Source organism: Canis aureus, chromosome 1 (assembly GCF_053574225.1).
Source record: "Canis aureus isolate CA01 chromosome 1, VMU_Caureus_v.1.0, whole genome shotgun sequence".
NCBI classification, from domain to species: domain Eukaryota; kingdom Metazoa; phylum Chordata; class Mammalia; order Carnivora; family Canidae; genus Canis; species Canis aureus.
Window position 1 is genome coordinate 81407501 of NC_135611.1, and position 16242 is coordinate 81423742.

The window sequence follows — 16242 nt, forward strand, 5'->3', positions numbered from 1 at the left end:
TGTGCTTTTTCCTGATCTGATGGGTAGGGAAGAAAAAACTAAGTAAATACCCCTTAAAGCCAATTATGCATGCTGGATGGTGTGCCCCCTAGCCTCCTACCCCTTTTTTAAGATTTTAATTTTAAGTAATCTCTACACCCAATGTGCGGCTCGAACTTACAATGCAGTATCAAGAGTCGCTTGCTCTACTGACTGAGCCAGCCAGCCAGGCACCCTATGTGTGCCCCCTTTAATATAAGCATGATTCTTACACAGTCTCATTTCTGGGTGTTCTGGTGAGCTAGAATAAGGGAAGGGAGAGTACCTACCCAGAGGTAAAACAGCTTTTCTGGGGCAAATTTTTAGCCATATTTATAGAGAGCATTTAAAGAGAAAAAGCACTATCATGGGGTACATACCCTTATGTGTGTTGATGTGCTTGTTGAAGTTATTAAATGACTCGATTGAAGATATATTCAAATTAGCAAAAATGAGAGTGTCTCCCGCCCCTGCTTTCATGTGAGTGCTCGCTGCTAGATCATATCAGTGGCTTTGGAAACAATAGATGGGTATTTCTTGAGCTAGGTCAAGAGTTACTTATGCCTTGTGCTGTGAAGAGAAATTAGCCATCGCTGGATTCACAGAGAATCTACTAGCAGAAAAGTCTGCTTTCTCTCATCAGATATAAAGAATTATGAAGTCTCTTGGGCTTTTCATGTGGCCTTAGGAAACAACACCATTTTATTGAATTTGATAACAGCTGTTTTTTTTTTCCAGTTGTACCAAATATTTCTTTTCATATTCATCATGAGTAGATTGTTAAAATGTCCATTTCAAATCCTGAGAATGTTGTATAAGTCTATAAAAATAGGAGAACAACATATTTGGCTTACACATTTGTCTCCATGATAGAACTCTACAAACAAAGAAGCTGAAGTTTTTGCTCGGTTGTGAGGTTTCAGTCCATATACTTTTTTCTTTTTTTTTTTTTTTTTTTTGTGGCTAAATCCATCATTAGTAAGGAATAATATGTCAGTTGACTTTTCTATATATGGTGTTTGAAATCACGCAGACTTTCTCTTACATGAAGCTCTGCCTTCTCACTCTGGGCTTGGTGCATTTATATAGTAACAGCAAAGGGTGAGCATTGAGTTCATGGGTGAAATTTGTCTGGGAAGGATGGTGAGTCCATTAGAAGATGGCATAGAGATTCAAAATGGGTCCCCTTAATTGAAGGAGTATTCAGAAATTCGAAATTATATTAAGTGAATAAAAGTTGGGTGAAGTCAAAGCCATGGTAAGATATTTTTAGCCAGTGGGCATTAGAAGCTAATTACCCCTTAGGGTAATTAGAGCAGTCATGACTAAGAAAATAGTGACAAACCCACTCTGGGTAGCTGAGAGCTGGGCTGGGCCCTTGTTACTGGCCATGGCATCTTAGCTTGAGGTCTCACCGCTCCACAGCCTTTCCTCTTATGTGAAATGAGGATAAAGACATCCATCTCACAGATTTTTGAAAGGATGAAATGACAATATATTTCAAAGTTCTTGCAAAGTATAAAGGGTAGAACACAGATTTCTTTGGATTTTCTTTATAAGAGGGGGGATATTCAGGAGGTAGAGACTGTGGTTTCCCCTGTCTGTATTGGAGACTGGTCTTGGAGAGGGTGTTTCTTGGAGGGAGACATGTGCATATTCTGGGGACAGGTGGCTAGTACTGTATTTGTTAGGACTTTGGGGGAGACTCGGGCTCTGTCATTTCTTCATCGCAGTTGGGCTCCAGGAGAGTGTTAGGAGAGTGAGTTAGTGACTAGCAAGCTCTTTACAGACTAGAGAGGACCTCATGAGTAAGGTTTCTAGAGAAAGGGTCAATAGGTTCCCCTATTGTCCTTATGGCATCTGTACCAGTCAGGGTCCCAGCAGGAAACCTGTGGATACTCCAGCTGGGCGGCTGAGGGCAATTCTAGAAGGGAACTAGGTCCCTAGGGGCTGGCAGTAGCCCCTGAGACTGAGAACAGTCACGGGAACCCAGAAAGGTAGCTGTCTGGGGCCAGGACAGCCAGCAATAGCTGTGGCCTTTGAAGGGGACGTGGTGTATCTGGTGCCCTTGCAGGGAGCGAGCTGTGTGAAAATTTCCCCTTCCTCATTTCCCTGCTCTGTGGTCTCCTCCTAGTGTCTTCTGTGTGCTAAACCCAGGAAAAAAACAGAGGGCAAAGGGGCTGTGGCCAGGGCATGATCCTGGAGACCCTGGATCGAGTCCCACGTCAGGCTCTCTGCATGGAGCCTGCTTCTCCCTCTGCCTGTGTCTCTGCCTCTCTCTCTATCTCTCTGCATCTCTATGAATAAGTAAATAAAATCTTAAAAAAAAAAAAAAAGAAAATGGAGAGAAAGTTTCTCAGGGTGTGTCTGGGGCAATAGGGAGCATGTCTTACTTTGGAGTTGATTTTTTTTGGATTCTTTTTTCTTTTACCTTTATATGCCCCCATTCATTCATTGGTCCTGCATTTTCTGCCTCTGGACTCTTCATTAGTGCGATACCCCCAGGACTTGCTCCAAAGAGGTACCAAGCACTGACTGCTCATCCCGGTGAGACTTAAGTGAAACACAAGCCAGTGTAGTTTGTCTGCTCCTTTCTTATTTTTATGTTATATGCTTCATACTCACCCAAATGAGCATATAAAAGCTGCTTTGATAGCCAGGAGGAAGAGACCCTATCGCCTGATTCTCTTTCCTTTTCTTCTCGTTCCATTAACCTCATGTATTAAGATTTCTTATTGTTTTTGTTGTGGAAAGAACTAGCAGGGATTCTGATTTGATGATTCTGTCACCGATTGGGCCCTGAGAGCAAGCCACTGCCCCTGGGATAGGGATAATAAGCAAAGAAGCAATCTGGATTTTTTTCCCCTACATACTTTGACTTGCTTGGGAGACTAAGGATACCTATTGTTTTCTATAAATTGTTGATCAGCCAGGAGAAACAATTACATAGCTTTATTTCTACCAGCAGTGCCACTTTTTAAATACTTTGGGGTTTTCTTTCCCCTATAGTTATTATTCATGGTGGGGATCATAAAATAGTCATTTAAAAACTCTTGGAATGAATAAAAAAAAAACAAAAATAAATAAAAATAAAAACTCTTGGAATGAAAGCTTGTTAAAATGGGTTGATGGCATTCACATTGCAGTGTTAACTTTATAGATCAAACACTCCAGATCACTTATTAAAAGTCATATGAAAATGATAAAGGGGCTGCTGACCCAGGAGCTCAGAGCTAGAAATCATCTTGCACTGTAACTGGGCGAGGCTTCTGTGTTTACCCGCACATCTGTAGTCATTTAAGTGATTGCTTCTGTGGAAACCGTAACACTTACTTGAATGTTTTGTGATTGTTTATAAAGATGAAAATGAAATCCAACCCGCAGAAAGACAAAATGAAATGAGGACAGATGCGGTATTCCTACTTTTTAGTTTTTTTGTTTTGTTTTGTTTTGTTTTGTTTTGTTTTGTTTTTAAAAGCACCTCGTAAGTCAGGAATGGCAATAAGGACATGCTAGCCATCCAGTGTTTCAATTATTTTATTCTTCCATATTTAATTCCAAAATAGGAGCTTTTAGTGTTTTTCTACACTTCTAGGGGAAGACCGAGATAGTTATTGTTTTGGAAATCTCAGGGAAGCTTAAAAGTGAATAAGAAGTATTCAGAAATGAAGTGACATACAAAAGAAGCCACCTACATTTGGAAAAATGAAGTTTTTAACATTTGTAGTTTTAGATTCGTGTGGAAGATACTTCTTTCCACATAGTTTCTGTCATTCAGTGATAGGATCTCTCATCTTTCTGTCTTGTCTTTCTCCCTGGGTCATTGGTAGCTTTGTTAGGGATTGCCCTCAGGCTTATGTTAGGGGCGTTGGAAAGGGAGAAAATAAGAGCATGGAGGAGAAAAATCCAGTAACAGTAAATTTTTATATCACGCTATTAGTCAAGAAGGGACAGAGGGAAGGAGAGCCACTGTGACTTCTCTGAGTTAGGCGATTCCTTGAAATAACTCAGGCACATACAGTTGATGCTTCCTATCTAGGAAATTCCTGATTCTTATCTGGATACTATGCTCTACATATATATGTGCATGTGTGTATGTATATGTACACACATAGACACCATTTTAAAGTGAAAGGGAATGTCTAGAAATTCCGAGGCATTTTTCTCTTACTGCTTTCTGAACAGCATTTCTGTCAGTGCATTGTCATTTCCAGATCCAAACCCTGCCTCCTGGAGGTCTTTCAGATATTCTCCAGGGAGGAGAGCTTTATCAAGTGTTGATTCTCTTCAAAAGACGATTTCCGGGATCCCTGGGTGGCGCAGCGGTTTGGCGCCTGCCTTTGGCCCAGGGCGCGATCCTGGAGACCCGGGATCGAATCCCACGTCGGGCTCCCGGTGCATGGAGCCTGCTTCTCCCTCTGCCTGTGTCTCTGCCTCTCTCTCTCTCTCTCTGTGTGACTATCATAAATAAATAAAAATTAAAAAAAAAAAAAAAGACGATTTCCTTGTGTTTCTTGTTAAGATACATGGTTACAAATCACTATCCAAATTCCATGCTGAGTGGCTTTCCAAAGAGGTGATAAGTTGGTTTTTTGTTATGTTTTATTATGGTTTTTTTTTTTTTTTTTTTAAAGCTCATGGGCCTCTGAAATGGGTTCTTACCCTCCAGTTTTGTTGAGCGTTCTGTGCAGGTGGCATCTCCACCCCTAGTGGCACCACTGTCCTGTGCGGCTCCCCCAGGGGGTCTGCACCGGGATGCTACCTGTCTAAGCCGCCGTGTCCAGTTTAGCTGTCTGGGAGACTGGGAGGAGGTGTCACGGTCTGATGACATCTTTTGCTGTTGTCCATCTTGCAGGGACAGGAGAGAGTGGCAAGAGTACGTTTATCAAGCAGATGAGAATCATCCATGGGTCGGGCTACTCTGATGAAGACAAAAGGGGCTTCACCAAGCTGGTGTATCAGAACATCTTCACGGCCATGCAGGCTATGATCAGAGCCATGGACACGCTCAAGATCCCCTACAAGTACGAGCACAATAAGGTAGGCGGGGCTCCTCCTGGGTCGGCTACTCCCTTCACACGTCTGGGCTGCACAGTGGGTTTCTGAAGCACACATTTTTCATCTCAGGATGAGAGTGGGACATTTGATGGTTCGATATGTGCTTTATAGTTTTTTTCTTTTTTTCTGAAATCTTTAAAGTCACATCTAAGCACAATTAGAATTGTGTTCTTAGTGATATCAGTGGAAGACATATTTGGATGTCTGATGATAAATATATGGAGGTTTAAAATTTCCAGGGTGCCACATTCCATTAAGAAGACAGGTTGGAAGTTCAGGACAAATTGACCAAGGTGAGGGAATTCAGAGAAAAGACAGTGACCTCCCTTCTTCAACCTCCCACTCTTTCTGCTTCCTTGGCGGGGGTGGGGGGGTGGGGGGTGGAGAACAAAAACAGCTTAAGAGCATTCTGTCCAGTTTAATTTTGGATTTCGTGACTTCCTTTCAGTAGTACCACAGGCTTAATTTTATTTCAAAATAGGTCCATCTGTCACTTCCAATAACCTTTCAAACATGTTTCCCTGCCGTTGTGTTACAGTAATGCAAACTTCTAAAATCACTTGAGAAAAGGTGAGGAGGAAAACAAAATCTAAATTTTCTCAGGGCCTGTAGGTGTTGATGTTACAGTAAGCTGGTAAAACCTCACTTTTTGTTGACAGAACATTGCATTTGCACCTACATTTGTTCGAGGGCCTTCCATCAGGACTTCCAGTCTCTCTGTGCTCTTGATAATCTACACTTAAAAATGTTTCTGTCTACCAGGTCAATATGTGACAGCAAGAAGCTGGCATGCCCACTGTGACTCATAAACTGAGATGTAACTCAAAGTGAATCATAGGTAAAATAAAGCAATGCTGTGTATCTCCACTTCTCTTACCATCTAGAAGCTTCTGAGTGTACAGATCACTTTAAAATCAGGCAGTTATTTTTCTTGGATGTTTCCTTGAAATCGACTGGCTGTGTCTTATCTAACCGATACTCTGGCACTTAGTTTTCCAATGGTGACAGGAGAGTGTCTCCACAAACAGCAGATAGACCCTCCACAAAGAATCTTTCCTGTTTCTACCCTCAAGAGTGAAAACGATGTAGGCAGGTTTATGAGCCTGGGAACGTGGTGCCTGAACCAGATGAGGCTGCCTGGATATCTAACCAGTCTAAATTTAGAAGGATCAGGGTTGTCCCCCACCGAGAAATTTCAGTTAATGAGTTTCTGAAATAGTGACACACTTGTTTCATTGCAGTTGTGAGAAAATTCTCTGAAAAGAATTGTGCCTTAATGCCGGCGACTTGGATTCTCACTGAGTTAACCACATACGTGGTATGATATACATACAGATGACCCTTGAACAACGTGGGAATTAGAGGTCCCAACCCCCTGTGCAGGCAAAAATCCACATACAACTTTTGACTATTCCAAGACTTAACTAATAGCCTACTGTTGACCAAAAGCCTTACCAGGAATATAAACAGTCGATTCATACATATTTTGTGTGTTATATGTATTATATACTGTATTGTTAAAAACAAGCTGGAGAAAAGAAAATGTTATTAAGGAAATCCTAAGGAAGAGAAAATACATTTACAATACTGTACTGTGTGTATCCAAATAATCCACCTATAAGTGCACCTACGGTCCAAACCCATCTTTTTCAAGGGTCAGCTGTGTGTGTGTGTTTATATATATATAAACATATTGCCAGTTGACCCCTTATAATATAATGCAGTTTCCCTTAATGATGCACAAAAACCATCTTTCTTGGATGTTCCAGAAGAATACTTCAGGATCTTGCTTTGGTATTAGCTTTTCATGGGAGGCCCATTTATTGTACTATCATGTAGATATGGAAGATGGAGTGGAACTTATTATGCCTTATTCACGTAACACAGTGAAGAATATTTAACAACATGTGTTACTTGAACTCTTTGTAGCAGTTCTAATTAAGTAGACTTTATTGTGGTGAATACCATTCAGTTAAAAATCGACATCATAAAAAGTGATAATAATACAATTTTTCTCAGATATTATAATTACCCTGTGGAATCTTCCCACATCTCTTGGTTGCTTAATACACTGCCTAATATAGTGACGTGAGCGTATGGGAGCCTCTGAATTTCTCAGTATGTTTAATCCCCTTTAATTTGTAATATAAATTACTTTCCCATTTGTTCCACTTTCTCTACAATGTACACATATTCTGAAGCATCACTCCTTGCTTCATCCATTAACTTCCTGAGCTCTGCCCACTCCTTGCTTTTGTTAATGCTTCTTGAGGACATAATGTCCTATTTCTATTCCACCCAACTGCCATTTCCTCCTAGAGTTCTCGGCACACCGCCCCCTGCCTTGCACTAAGTAATCCCACCCTCTTTTAGCAGAAACCATAGTGGAGTGTTTACAGTTGCCTCGCTTATTACATTCATCATGATGAGTTGGGTGTTGATCTTATTTTCCCCACTAGACTCAAAGCTCCTTAAAAAGTAGGTGATGTCGCTTGTGCCTCAGCGTTTTTCGAGGACCCTGGTATTGTACCTTATACATAGTAGAGGCTCAAAAAATACTGTTTTATGAGCGGGCAAATCGCTTTTTAGGCAACTGAGTCTCCTGCCTTTAAGTTGTTGAAATGCTTATTCTGATTTAAATCAGCAGCTCGTTGCTGAAGTGGTTTTATGTGCAAAAGGGAATAAATGCTGTGTGCTGTCAGAGCAGAAATTGACAATCCAGAAAGAGTCAAGGGCATGGCTGAGGGAGAGGCACTCTGGGGCAGAGGAATGGCAGGAGCAAAATGTTCAGAAAAAAGGAATGTGACTGTGTTGGTCAATTTAACTTGAGCAGAATTCTTATAGAGGACAACTGGAAAATAAAATTTAAAAATGGTTTGGAATATATTTCTGAAAGGTTTTGAATCCAGGCTAAGAAGTTTGAATTTTATTTTCCTGTGTTTATGATACCCATTTAATAATAATATTTTATGTTTCAGTTGGAATTTCCTATAGAAGTTTCTGGTTACAGTATGCTCTCTGTTTTATAAATAGTTCAAGGGATTTGGTATGCATTTTTTTTTTTTTTTTTAGCAATTACTTGGAAGAAATGCACTGTGGTTTATATTATTTTGTGACACTAAAGATGTTAAAAAACGTTTTTACAAAAGCTTCTTTGAATCTATGGCCACATTGGTCATAATGTATGGAGTTAGCATAAATAAAGACAAACACTTTCTAGTATTTTTCTCCTAACTTGGTACTTGCTTCTAATAAGTTCATGTATTTTATAGAGCAAAATGTAGCTTAAAAAATGGTATGCCCTGTTCTTAACTGGGAAATTGTTGACAGTTTCCTTTGCCGTGAAATTCGTTCTAGCAATGGAATACCGCACCAGAATATTGGAATTTCTTTGGTTTCTGCATAAGTGTTACTACATTGAGTTGAGAATTTTACTGGTTACCTAGGGGGCTGGTGCAGTGGTCAGGGGAGTCCAGGCCACTGTCTCTGCCCTAGATGGTGGTGTGGACCACACAGTGTTTGAGGGATTGGCTAGCTCAGGAGTAGTTTGTAATAAATTACAGACTTGTACCAAAATAAAGATCAGTTCTTTCCTGGGTAAGTATCCACTATCTTGAATTTTCTTTGCCAAGCGAGTAATGTTTATAGGTGAGCTGCTTGGACTCCACCCAAATGAGAGAATATGTCTGGAGACTTCTGAATGTACTGTGAGCAAGGGTTTATTTTTTCCTAAATATTACTTTGCCATATCCCTAAACACAACTGTTGATAGCTGATGTTAAGAGGGATTAAATGTTTGTCGCCTACTTAAATCAAAAGATACATTTAATGCTCCACTAATTACAAAGCATTCGACTGTGACGTACCTCTGTCATTTTTTACTCTTCAAAAGGGAGAATTTTCAGTATTATTATTTTATGGTTTCCCCTCTTACGCAGATGTAGTCTTCTGATTATTTGTTTAGGTGTTGAAATCAGCTTCATAAGAAGGAAGAGAGAAAAAGTTTCTGTGCTCACATGGCTAAGAACTATCTTGAATTAAAGTGGGGGGTTGGGAGATGGGATAGATCTCGAGGTATTGACTCCTGATTTTTGTGTACGTGTTATCTGTGTCTGGCAGTTCCTGCATCACCTATTGATAATTCATATGCAGGTGCCTTATTTTCTCAGATTGCACATTACGTTATAGTGAGCAAGCTTCTTGTCTTGTGATTCATTGTCTCCACAACATGCCCCACATGTTGCCAGTGCTTTTGCTCATTGAATAGATTACCTCAGACTAGCAGATCCTGGTATCCCTTTATCGTTGGCTTGTAGTTTCTACAAACTGTGAAATCAGGCAATTCTTAGGGCAATTTCAAAGTATTGACAGGCTTTTGCTGCCTTGACCAGTCCCAGGAAGAAAAAAGAAATCTGATGGGATGCTTCTTCATGCGGTGAACTCAAGAGAGTTACTGAGTAGAACTCCACCACTTGATAATGTTGAGTAGATAATGTTACCTGTTCTTCTAGTTTCTGCTTTTAGACCTGGAAGTCTGGATGACTGGGACTCACTTGACAGCAAAGCTGCGGTTGCTTCTCACTAACTAGCCAGGAGTTTCCAGGTCTGACACCTATTTCCCTTTCTCCTGGTGGCTGAGTGTCTCTTGGAACACAAGTTGTGCTCTGTCCTCCTTGAGCCCTCCCAGAAAGGACTTTTCACTAGGAGAATACCTCTTTTAAACACTGACAGCTTTCTGAATTTTCTGTACCTCTTGAGAAATCTAAGGTTCCAGAAGCCGTGTTTTAGAAAAAAACACAGCCAGGATTCTGGAGAACTTGCCAACTGATTCCTGCCTTGAGTCAGTGGCACAAGAAATTACTGGACTCCTTTTTTCCCTGTGAAGGAATTTTCATAGTTTACAACATGCTAAGAGGCTGATTTCCTTTTAATATTTCTCACCTACAGAATAAGTGCATAATGAAAGCAGAACTTACCAAGTATGTATTTTTATCTGTTCCTCCCAAGGGTTGTATCAGGCAGTGTTCTGTGCTTGCAAGCGATAGAAGCCAACCCTGGCTAACGGAAGTAGAAGAGGTGCCCAATGAGAATATGAGGTGACCCCCGAGAAGTGTGGAGAAGCAGGAGGCTTAGTTCTTGGAAACCAGAGCAGGTCTGGGGAGCCCATCTGTGAGATACCTGGACTCTGACCATTTTCATTCTCCTGTCACTCCATCCAAGATTCAGATTCCTGGGGAAAAAACTTGCCTGAGAAGTCTGGCCTGGATTCTGTGCTAGCTCTCTGACAAGTCTGGGCAATTGGATCGACAGCTCCTGAGGGAAATCAGGGTGCAGTTACTAGAAGAAGGGAATAATGCTGCCACAAATCACAATTACCCGCTGCTAAGTCACACTGTCAATTTAGAAAAGGAAATCACATGTGGATTCTCTATGGAAGAGAGTCCTCCAGTTTTTCCCAGCATTTGCTAGGCCTATCCCAAAGTACAACTTCTCATTCTGGACTTATTCAGAATGGGGGCATGGAGAGGTTGTGGGGCTAGTGACTTGGTAACACACATATATATGAAGGACGTAGCTGAATTTGAGCCCAAGACCTGAATAGCTAAGTAACCTTGGGATTTTTGTCAGACTTTTTTTTTTTTCCCTAAGCCTAACTTTCCTTACTCTCTAAGCTGGAGTGTCCACATGTATAAAATGGGACAGATAATAATAGGATTGTTTCAAGAGTCAAATAGATAATGTATATGAAAATATCTTGTAGGCGATAACTAAAAAAAGAGATTACAAGTTGTTAAAAGATGAATTATCATGGAGGCAATGAACATTGCTAATCTTCTGTGTTTATTAAGAATAAAACAAACAGAAAATCATTTAAACAGCATGACCAGATATAGGAGGTATCTGAGGGAAACTTTCGTCAGAGTGACAGTCATTGAAATGGGACACCAAGGGAGGTAAAGCCATCTCCTTATCAGGATGCATTCAAAAATAGAATGTTTTTTTTTTACATGTGAAATTCTTTAAGGCAATTTTGCTAAAATAAGACCAGGGATGGACTGGACATCCTCTAAAACCCTTCCCAGCACAGTTTTCCCTCGTGCTGATTCTCTGATTCCAAAAACTCTAAGAAAGCTCTTGTTATTTTGTTATAATTTCAATCTCCTCCCTTTTTGGGACTTTGTCCATTCCAGAGCACTTAGGAAAATTAAAACCAAAGACAATAAACGAGAGATTCTAAGTGATAGTGATCTCTAGCCCCATGGAGATTTTTCTTTGCATTTGAATCCCATGAGTGATTACAATATTTACATCCATGCAGTTTTTTCCCCTTTTAAATGGCATTCAAAGGTCAAAATTTTTAAAAATCAAAAATAAAACAAAGGTCAAAATCAGATGCAGGTATTGGGGAGATTGCCAGTGACAGTATTTCCGTTGGGTTGTTGGCTACTGGCCACCGAAGACAGTATGCACTTTCTCCTAGGAATACTTTCTACTCCTGCTTCTACAATCTGAGTTTTCTTTTTAATAAAGAGTCTAAAGAATCTGGAGACTTTTCACGGCCAACTTGATCTGAGGTTGGTTTACAACTTCCTCCCTTCTCTCTAGAATTCTTTTTTTTTTTTTTTTAAGATTTATTTATTTATTTATGAGAGAGAGAGAGAGAGAGAGAGAGAGAGAGAGAGAGGCAGAGACACAGGAGGAGGGAGAAGCAGGCTCCATGCCGGGAGCCCGACACAGGACTCGATCCTGGGACTCCAGGATTGTGCCCTGGGCCAAAGGCAGGTGCTAAACCGCTGAGCCACCCAGGGATCCCTCTCTCTAGGATTCTTATTGGGAGTTGAATCACGACTGATTTTCCAGTAGCTTTGTGAGCTTTCAGACTCTTCTTTACATACTTTTCTCTTTTAATATCTGGCAAATACTTTCTAGCCATAGTTTTCTCTCTTCACTCTGTCTTTGTTTCATTGCAGTTCTTTATTCATCTTATACCTCTGATGGCCATGTAAAAATAGAAGAATGTAAGACTTGTTAAAAATCCCCTTCGCTTGGCTAAAATTCCATAATCCAAAGGCGTGCCATAGCATTTATCCAGGATGAGCATCTTTTTGTTGTTGTTGTTTAAAGTTTTTATTTAATTTTAGAGAGAGTATGTGTGCTTGTGCATAAGTTGGGAGAAGGGCAGAGGGAGAGGGAGAGAATCTCAGGCAGACTCCGCACTGAGGTGGAACATGTCACAGGGCTCAATCCCACAACAATCCTGGGATTGTGACCTGAGCCGAAACCAAGAGTCAGATGCTGAACCAATTTAGCTAGCCAGGCACCCCCAGGCTGAGCATCTTGAGTTGAGTTTTATTGGAGGAAGATTCTGAAACAAAGAAGAACTTGAGCCGTAGAGTGAGGCTTAATTTCTCTCTCTCTCTTTTTGGTTACATACAGAGAGATGTATATATCACCAATATTGAGCCACTTGTGTTTTTCCATTGTGAAGACACTTGTTTTCATATCTACTGATCCAGGTCAGTATGACTAAAACTACAGAAGCCTCCTCATCCTGCCTTCTAGTCAATGCCCCCAACTCCCAAAGGGTGACTACCTCCTGACTTCTAATACCATAGATTAGTTGTGTAGTGTTTGAACTTTGTATGAATGGAAGCATATAGCATATACTCCTTTCTATATGGTTTATTCTGCTCAATGTTACATTTGGGGCATTCGCCCCTGTTTTTACTTATCATTGTAATTCAGTTATTCTCATTTATATATGTATAATAGCAATGCCCCCATAGAATTTTGTGAAAATGCTTCATGTCCCTGCTGTATAATATGGTAGCCACCAGCCACATGTGGCCATTGAGCCTGTAAAGTGTGGTAATCTGAGGAACTGATTTTTAAATTTAATCTTATTAATCTACATTAAAATTTGCATGTTACTTGTGGTTCTGTATTGGACAGCACTGTTTTATAATATGTCATCTTATGAATATGCCACAGTTTGTTTATATGTCCTATTGTTAATATAAATTTGGGTATTTTTGGCTATTACGAATGATGCCAATATAAATATTCCTGTACCTGTCTTTTGATGAACATAACATGCATTTCTTCAGATTATATACCTAGGATTTGGAATTGCTGAGTCAGAATGGATACATCTGGTCAGTTTCAGTACATAAATACTACCAAAGAGTTTTCTAGAACAGTTGTACCAATTTATCCTCCTACAAGCTCTCTATGAGAGTTCTAGTTGCTCTCAGTCCTTGACAGGTCTTGGTATTATTAGTCTTTTATTTTAGCTAATCTAGTAGCTGGATAATGGCATCACATTGTTGTTTTAATTTGCATTTCTTTGACAACTAGGGGTGCTGAGCACTTTTTCATATGTTCATTGGCTATTTGGTTGTTTAAAAAAGTTTTTTTTTTTTTTTCCTGCTGGGTTGTTTGATTTCTTGTAATTTTGTAAGAGTCTTGTATATTGAGGATCTTCATTTCTGTTGAGTACATTTATTGCAGATATCTCCTCCACTTTGTGGCTTGCTTCTTCTTTACTTCTTGGTTCCTTGAGGGGGAAGAAGTTCTCATTTCCCCCCTTCTGATGAATGCTTTGTGTGTCCATTTGGAAGTAACTTTTGCCCACTTTCAGGTCTTTTAGGTAATCTACTGGTTTGTCTTCTAAATTCTTCTTTTTTGCTTTTTACATTTAGCTCTAAAATCCATTCAGATGGATTGTAGAATATGGTGTGGGGCGGGGGTCAAGTTTTAGTTTTTTTTCATATGGATATCTAATTAACCCAACCTAATTTATTGAAAAACACCATCCTTTACCAAGTGCAATGCCAGGCTGTCACTTGGTTGCAAATTAAGTGAATGTGTATATGTGGGGTGGTTTCTGAACTGTCTATTCTGATTCCTTGGTCTGGTTTGTGTATCTTTGTGTCAATACTGTGTTAAAGGCTAATCTTGCATTGTGTCTAATATCAGATAGTATAAGTCATTCAGCTTTGGTTTTATTCTGAAGATTATACAAGCTTGGAATGTATTCACTTGTAATTAAGGTACTTTCAAGGAAGAACATTTCTTTAACTAATGGTAGATTTCCCAGGATGAATCCAAATATTATGATTGTTCTCTGTAATACAAGGGGCTTCCCCCTTCCCTGAGACCTCAGTTCATTTTCTTATTTAGCCCGTTTTGGCTACATAGCTCAGTAGGAGGACATCCATTTTTCCTGGATTAATAATGTGACATTTTTATTGTCACGTAGCTCATTCATAAAGGGTGATGGAGCTGCTATGTGGTTTTATCATTATTCAATGGGGTCATGTTCTTTCGCACCATAGCATTTCCCTTAACTGGAGTGGCATCCAGACTGAAAACAATGGGGTTCTACCAAGTTCCTTCCATGAATCCCCTTTTAGGCAGCATTGCTCTGCACCACTTAGATTTGGCAGATTTGGCACCAGAATCCCTTTTTATTTCATATCGATACTATCTATAGCCTCTTGGAAGGATTGAATAGGCTTATCTGGATTTTCTTTTTTGTTGCTCTTGTGTGGTCTCCAACTATTGTAGAAATTAACCTTCTTTGTGGCTCAGTGTGAGAGCTGTAGTTCGGTAGAAAGGTAAATGCAAACTGGTTTTGTTCTTTCATTAACCATAATATTTTAATCCTATTATGTAAAATTTTTATTCAATTATGCCTTAATGAAGATATTGGGAAGCAACTGATCTTGGTGAAGTAAGTATGAAGCATGGGTGGAACTGGAGACATGTAAACACACACGCGTACATATAACAGTCATAATTATATCATATATCCTCAATATGTAAAAAAACTCCTAAAAAATAATAAGTATAATTGATGTTTTGTGCATTAGAAATTACCTATGGACATTCTTTATATATGTGAGGATGAAGCTGATGAAATGCTAGTATCCTCTCCCATCTTGTACCTATATAATGACTGTCTTCAGATCATGTTTCTTTGGCCTACTTGCCTCAGTCTGCTGTGTGGCCCATCTCATCTGGAAGTAACTCATCTCATGTGTCTGTCTTCAGCTAATCCACATCATTTAAAGTTGGATGAAAGGAAGAAAATTTACACTTGAGAGCAGAGATAGGGGCTTTTAGTATTTAAACGTAGCACAGTATTCGGCACACGTTCTGCTCTGTTGAATAAATGAACAAGTGAACATTTGTTTACTGTACGATGATGAGCTTGTGTGCAGGGTGGTATTACTGTGGTATTGCTGGAGTCCAACACAATTAGCCTTGAGATCCAGCTTTAGAACAAAATCACTACCTGATATGAGTAAATTAATCTCTCTGAATTCCAGTTTCTTTATTTGTAAAATTATGGTGATTATAATCCCTTACTTTACAATGTGTTGCAGGAATTAAATGGCAATAGTCTGAAAAATTGAAAAGTTGTCCATTGTTAAATGGAGATGATGTTCTTTTCATTTAGTCATTCAATAGATATTTTTTAAGTGCCTCCTATGTGCTAGTCAACAGAAACCACTTTGGCTGTTTTTGAAAAAGGAAACTGTGAGTGCTTGAAGGAATATTATGGATCTGATCTGTCCAAACCCGAGAGAATTCTGTGTAAGCAGTCTTCCTGTAAAACCCCTTTCATCTGCTCAGATCTTGGATGCCCGGGGACTGACAGCCACCATACAAAATACATGTGGCAGAGTTTAACACATTTTAGTAGGAAGTTGTGAATCTGGTCATTTGGCTGTTCCTGCTTAACTCCTGGCAAAGCATCACATAAATACTTTCCTTGTTCTTTTAAACCAAGTAATGCATGATTTTCCCCTTTAATTTTAAAACAATGCATCTATTTTCAATTAGAGAGGCAGAATGTATTTGTTGGAACCAAGGAAAGTGAATGCCTAATGAAGTCTGAAGAGATCTAGGGAGGGCATGAGAAATGCTAGCACTTTTCTTTCACATTTTCACCTCACTGAAGAAGTAATTTCAGTTCTGGGCTTACTTTTTGGTATTGTAGAAATTTAGGGTAGGTCTTGCTTAGTATTTCACAAAGCAACAGTTTGGTTTTCAAAGCCGAAAATCTTGTTTCTAAGAAGCTGTACTCTCTCACTCTCTTCAGATATTGTTTTACCCGAAATCACTTACACCTGCTACATAATTGTGATTTTTTTTTTG

General features: G+C 39.6%; 1 protein-coding gene across 2 annotated transcripts in view; it reads left to right on the plus strand.

Moving 5' to 3' along the window:
• LOC144318844 (guanine nucleotide-binding protein G(q) subunit alpha) overlaps positions 1-16242 on the plus strand; it is a 307547-nt gene that overhangs the window by 102195 nt on the left and 189110 nt on the right. For both annotated transcript variants that reach the window (XM_077906268.1, XM_077906260.1), the window contains exon 2: positions 4874-5058. In XM_077906268.1, coding sequence (XP_077762394.1) covers positions 4874-5058 — 185 coding nt within the window. The remainder of the gene's footprint in view (positions 1-4873; positions 5059-16242) is intronic.